Source organism: Salvelinus alpinus, chromosome 31, assembly GCF_045679555.1.
Source record: "Salvelinus alpinus chromosome 31, SLU_Salpinus.1, whole genome shotgun sequence".
Classification (NCBI taxonomy): domain Eukaryota; kingdom Metazoa; phylum Chordata; class Actinopteri; order Salmoniformes; family Salmonidae; genus Salvelinus; species Salvelinus alpinus.
This window is the reverse complement of record NC_092116.1, coordinates 30,487,187-30,492,055: the sequence shown is the minus strand read 5'-3', so window position 1 is coordinate 30,492,055 and position 4,869 is coordinate 30,487,187. Positions and strand designations below refer to the sequence as shown.

The window sequence follows — 4,869 nt, the reverse complement described above, 5'->3', positions numbered from 1 at the left end:
GACTGGTTTTAGAGTCACCAGACTGGCTTTAGAGTCACCAGACTGGCTTTAGAGTCACCAGACTGGTTTTAGAGTCACCAGACTGGTTTTAGAGTCACCAGACTGGTTTTAGAGTCACCAGACTGGCTTTAGAGTCACCAGACTGGTTTTAGAGTCACCAGACTGGTTTTAGAGTCACCAGACTGGTTTTAGAGTCACCAGACTGGCTTTAGAGTCACTTGGCTTTGTGTTTTTATTTGTCTTACACCACCACAAACTAATAATCAACTAATTTCCACCAGACTGGCTTTAGAGTCATCTTACTCTCTTATCGAGTTGGAATGGGGCGAGTCTTAGGGTTGATATGAGAGATTACTCTATGCTGATAGGCCTGACTATCTGTCCAGGTGGGTATTGATTGGCTTATTAAGAGGAGTCTGTACGCTGAGTGGCTATGATGATTGCTAATGTTTGTTGTTTACGACTAAAACTCTTCTAGAACACTCATCGCCTCCCTATATTCCTTCCCAGAACCCTCTTCATTCTAGAACCCTGTGATGTCACAGTTGACCCCAGCACCTGGCAACCTGGCTACAGAAAAGAGGCCAGAGACAAACACACAGCCTGGTCTCAAATCACACCCTATTTTCCTATGGGCCCTGGTCAGAAGTAAGGTAGTACATAGGAGATAGGGAGCAATTTGGGTACTCAGCTACAGTTAACCATCAACTGAAACTTACACAACATCGCCGGGGACCATAGCCACTTAGAGAGCTGTAGAGACAGAATGTGCACCCCCTTGTCAACATTAGTCCGTCTATGTCAATATCTACCCTCTGACGGCTGAGTGTGTTCGTGTGTGTGAGGGAAATGGAGTAAGATACAAAAACATTTTTTTATTTTTTATTTTATGAAACACAAAGCAACTCAAAGTATTTAAATACAAATACAAAAACTGTACAAATGTATAACTCTTTATCACATGTCTTTGACCGTACCAAAACCAAGCAGTATAGAAAGGAAGGGAATTATGTCTGTCTGTTCTGATTCTAGAATACTACCAGAGAGGAAGAGGCGAAGTGAGAGGCTCCACTCCCGTCAAAATCTGACAGAGAGAATATAGCGATAAGCAGACCAAATGGGTGGGTTTTTTGTATCAAGGTTTATGAGATAGTGTTGTTATTTTGTTAAGTAAGGCTTATTTGATGGAATAGAAGTTTCATAATGTTTCGGTTGTTACGAATGTACTGATATAAGTGGACGAGACATCTCGGCAACTTTAAGAAAAACTTTTATATTGGAGTTGTGTCTATTGTTCACACTTGTATCTGCCCTCTCATTGGCTAGAATATTCCCACCTGATCGTATCTGCCCTCTCATTGGCTAGAATATTCCCATCTGATCTCGCCTCCTCTCGCCTGCCTTTCCGTCTTCGCGACAATGACTCCCATTGTTAGGGCAGAGACAAGACCATATCGTCATTATATACAGTATCTCTAATGCTACTTCCACAAGATTTGACCTTTCACCCCTCCCCCCATGACTCCGAGCGCAGCTTTCACTTCCGGGTCACAGAAGAATACCGCCGCAGGGTCAGAGTTCACCTGAAACGAGTTCCACGAGTGGTGGAGAGAGACAAGGGGAGCAGGTCCCCTCTGATTAGAGGTGGAGTCATTGACAGTGACACTGTTGCTATCGGTTACGGTATTGGTGTTCGGAACACTGATGTTGTTGATGATGGTGTGAGCACCACCAATATGGTGGTTGCGGTTGTTGTTGATGGGGCCTGGGAGGTAGGCCCGACCTGAAGCCTGGCAATGGGGTAGATTGGTGCCCAGGTTGGGGGTGAGGTTCTGGCCTGGGTTGAGGCCGAGGCCTGGGTGTCTCCAGTCGTCCTGCTGCTGCCGATGGATCTTCATATGGGCGTTACGACTCTTTATCTTGTAGAACATCCTATGGAGAGAGAGAAAGGGCAGAGAGAGAGGGGAGAGGAGGGAGAGAAAGAGCAGAGAGAGAGAGAGAAGAGAGTGGAGAGAGAGGGAGAGAGAGGGGGGAGAGAGTGGAGAGAGAGTGGAGAGAGAAGGGGGAGAGGAGGGAGAGAAAGAGCAGAGAGAGAAGAGAGAGAGAGGGAGAGAGAGGGGAGAGAGAGGGGAGAGAGAGTGGAGAGAGTGGAGAGAGAAGGGGGAGAGGAGGGAGAGAAAGAGCAGAGAGAGAGAGAGGGAGAGAGAGAGAGGGAGAGAGAGAGAGGGAGAGAGAGGGGAGAGAGAGTGGAGAGAGAAGGGGGAGAGGAGGGAGAGAACGAGCAGAGAGAGAGAGAGAAGAGAGAGGGAGAGAGAATGAAAAAAGAGGGTGCAAGAAAGAAAAAGAGATGGATAGATGGATTAGAGAGTTCAAAGTTGTGCCTGCTGACTTGTGTAAAGATGAGATGTACATTAATGTTGATTCTTCAGTCTCATTGGTCAAACTCACTTTCCACACTGCTTACAGGGGAAGCTGGTAGCCAATGACGGGGCTGTAACCACTACCTCCATCGGTTTAGGGAGGGACACCACCTGTATAAAAGGATATCGGAGTACCATAGAATCTTTTTATTCTCTCTAGGAGACATTCTGACTTTGAGCCTCAATAGAACATAAGCCAGCGAATCAGAAGAGCCAGCGAATCAGAAGAGCCAGCGAATCAGAAGAGCCAGCGAATCAGAAGAGCCAGCGAATCAGAAGAGCCAGCGAATCAGAAGAGCCAGCGAATCAGAAGAGCCAGCGAATCCGAAGAGCCAGCGAATCCGAAGAGCCAGCGAATCCGAAGAGCCAGCGAATCAGAAGAGCCAGCGAATCAGAAGAGCCAGCGAATCAGAGTTGATGAGAGATGTGTCAAATGGAAACATTACATTTCTACTATTTGCTGTTTGTCCAGCTTGCTAACAGTCATCAAAATGAAAGCTAGACAGTCAGGGAGAAGAGAACATTCCAAAAGCAATGGAGTTTTCAATAGAGAACTATCCCTAACCCCGATACATATATAATACATTTTAAGTACGGCCCTCCGGACCTCGGTGAAGACGCGGGCCAAATGAGTTGCATAGATGAGTTTGACAGAGAGAGAGAGACAGAGAGAGAGAGAGAGAGAGAGAGAGAGAGAGAGAGAGAGAGAGAGAGAGAGAGAGAGAGAGAGAGAGAGAGAGAGAGAGAGAGAGAGAGAGAGAGAGAGAGAGAGAGAGAGAGAGAGAGAGAGAGAGAGAGAGAGAGAGAAAGAGAGAGAGAGAGAGAGAGACAGAGAGAGAGAGATGAGAGAGCGAATGGGACATCAACAGTGAGTGGCTCCTCCTCCTCCTTACACTCATTGGTTCCTGCTCCCTCTGTTTTCTCTGTTTGTCAGGAAGTCTCTTGGAAAGATAGTAGAACTCAACACACTGAGACACACACTTCGTCTTCACCTGCAACACACACAGACACACACGTGTGAATAAATGCCTGGTTCCAAATCTGCATGTGCTGCAGGAAGAGAACAGAGCTGTGAATTAGCACATGAAGGAGTGACTGCTCAGCTGCAGTGTTTTCCTTATGAAACCCAGGGATTATTTATTTGACTGTACGTGCATTGTTTGTGTTCCCTGATGTTGTGTTCCCTGATGTTGTGTCAGAATCTGTGTGTGGGTTTGGGTATGTACGTGTGTTCAGTTCAATCACGTGGTGTTTCCTAGTTGTGCATTTATGCTGGCCCTCGGATTGTCTTCACCCATACCGTCACCTCGAGGAAAAACCTGTCAGGAAACTAGTTTTGAGGTAAATATTGGGGATTATGATTCTTGGCATCATACCAAAGATAATTGGACTACACGTTCCAAACAGAATCACCTATATTCAAAACAGCCCTCTTTTCCCTGACAGTTTTTCCGGACGCGACATAGGTGGGCCAAAAAAAGGTGTCACTCGGTAGCCTTAGTTTTGGTACAGAAAAACAAAATTGAAACGTCCGCACCGGAGTGACAGCGTGTCATCACCCGCACCGGAGTGACAGCATGTCATCACCCGCACCAGAGTGACAGCGTGTCATCACCCGCACCGGAGTGACAGCGTGTCATCACCCGCACCAGAGTGACAGCGTGTCATCACCCGCACCAGAGTGACAGCGTGTCATCACCCGCACCAGAGTGACAGCGTGTCATCACCCGCACCAGAGTGACAGCGTGTCATCACCCGCACCAGAGTGACAGCGTGTCATCACCCGCACCAGAGTGACAGCGTGTCATCACCCGCACCAGAGTGACAGCGTGTCATCACCCGCACCAGAGTGACAGCCTGCCACCGCTGTTATTACCATCATAAGTAGGTTTTAGATGGTCTGAACAACCAACTGACAACTGAAATCATCCAGCTGACGAGACGTCGGTACTGTTACTGTATTTAACATCAGTACTGTTACTGTATTTAACATCGGTACTGTTACTGTATTTAACATCGGTACTGTTACTGTATTTAACATCAGTACTGTTACTGTATTTAACATCAGTACGGTTACTGTATTTAACATCTGTACTGTTACTGTATTTAACATCGGTACTGTTACTGTATTTAACATCGGTACTGTTACTGTATTTAACATCAGTACTGTTACTGTATTTAACATCAGTACGGTTACTGTATTTAACATCGGTACGGTTACTGTATTTAACGTCGGTACTGTTACTGTATTTAACATCAGTACGGTTACTGTATTTAACGTCGGTACTGTTAATGTATTTAACATCAGTACGGTTACTGTATTTAACATTGGTACTGCTACTGTATTTAACATCGGTACTGCTACTGTATTTAACATCAGTACGGTTACTGTATTTAACATCAGTACTGTTACTGTATTTAACATCAGTACGGTTACTGTATTTAACAT

At 45.9% G+C, this 4,869-nt stretch overlaps 1 protein-coding gene across 2 annotated transcripts in view; it reads right to left on the bottom strand.

Moving 5' to 3' along the window:
• Positions 1–868: 868 nt before the first annotated feature.
• Positions 869–4,869, bottom strand: part of LOC139561366 (uncharacterized) — a 46,807-nt gene continuing 42,806 nt past the window's right edge. For both annotated transcript variants that reach the window (XM_071378397.1, XM_071378398.1), the window contains 3 exons: positions 3,314–3,412; positions 2,449–2,531; positions 869–1,932 (listed from right to left, as the gene is read on the bottom strand). In XM_071378397.1, the coding sequence (XP_071234498.1) occupies positions 1,482–1,932; positions 2,449–2,531; positions 3,314–3,412 (633 nt within the window). In that variant the 3' untranslated portion in view covers positions 869–1,481. The remainder of the gene's footprint in view (positions 1,933–2,448; positions 2,532–3,313; positions 3,413–4,869) is intronic.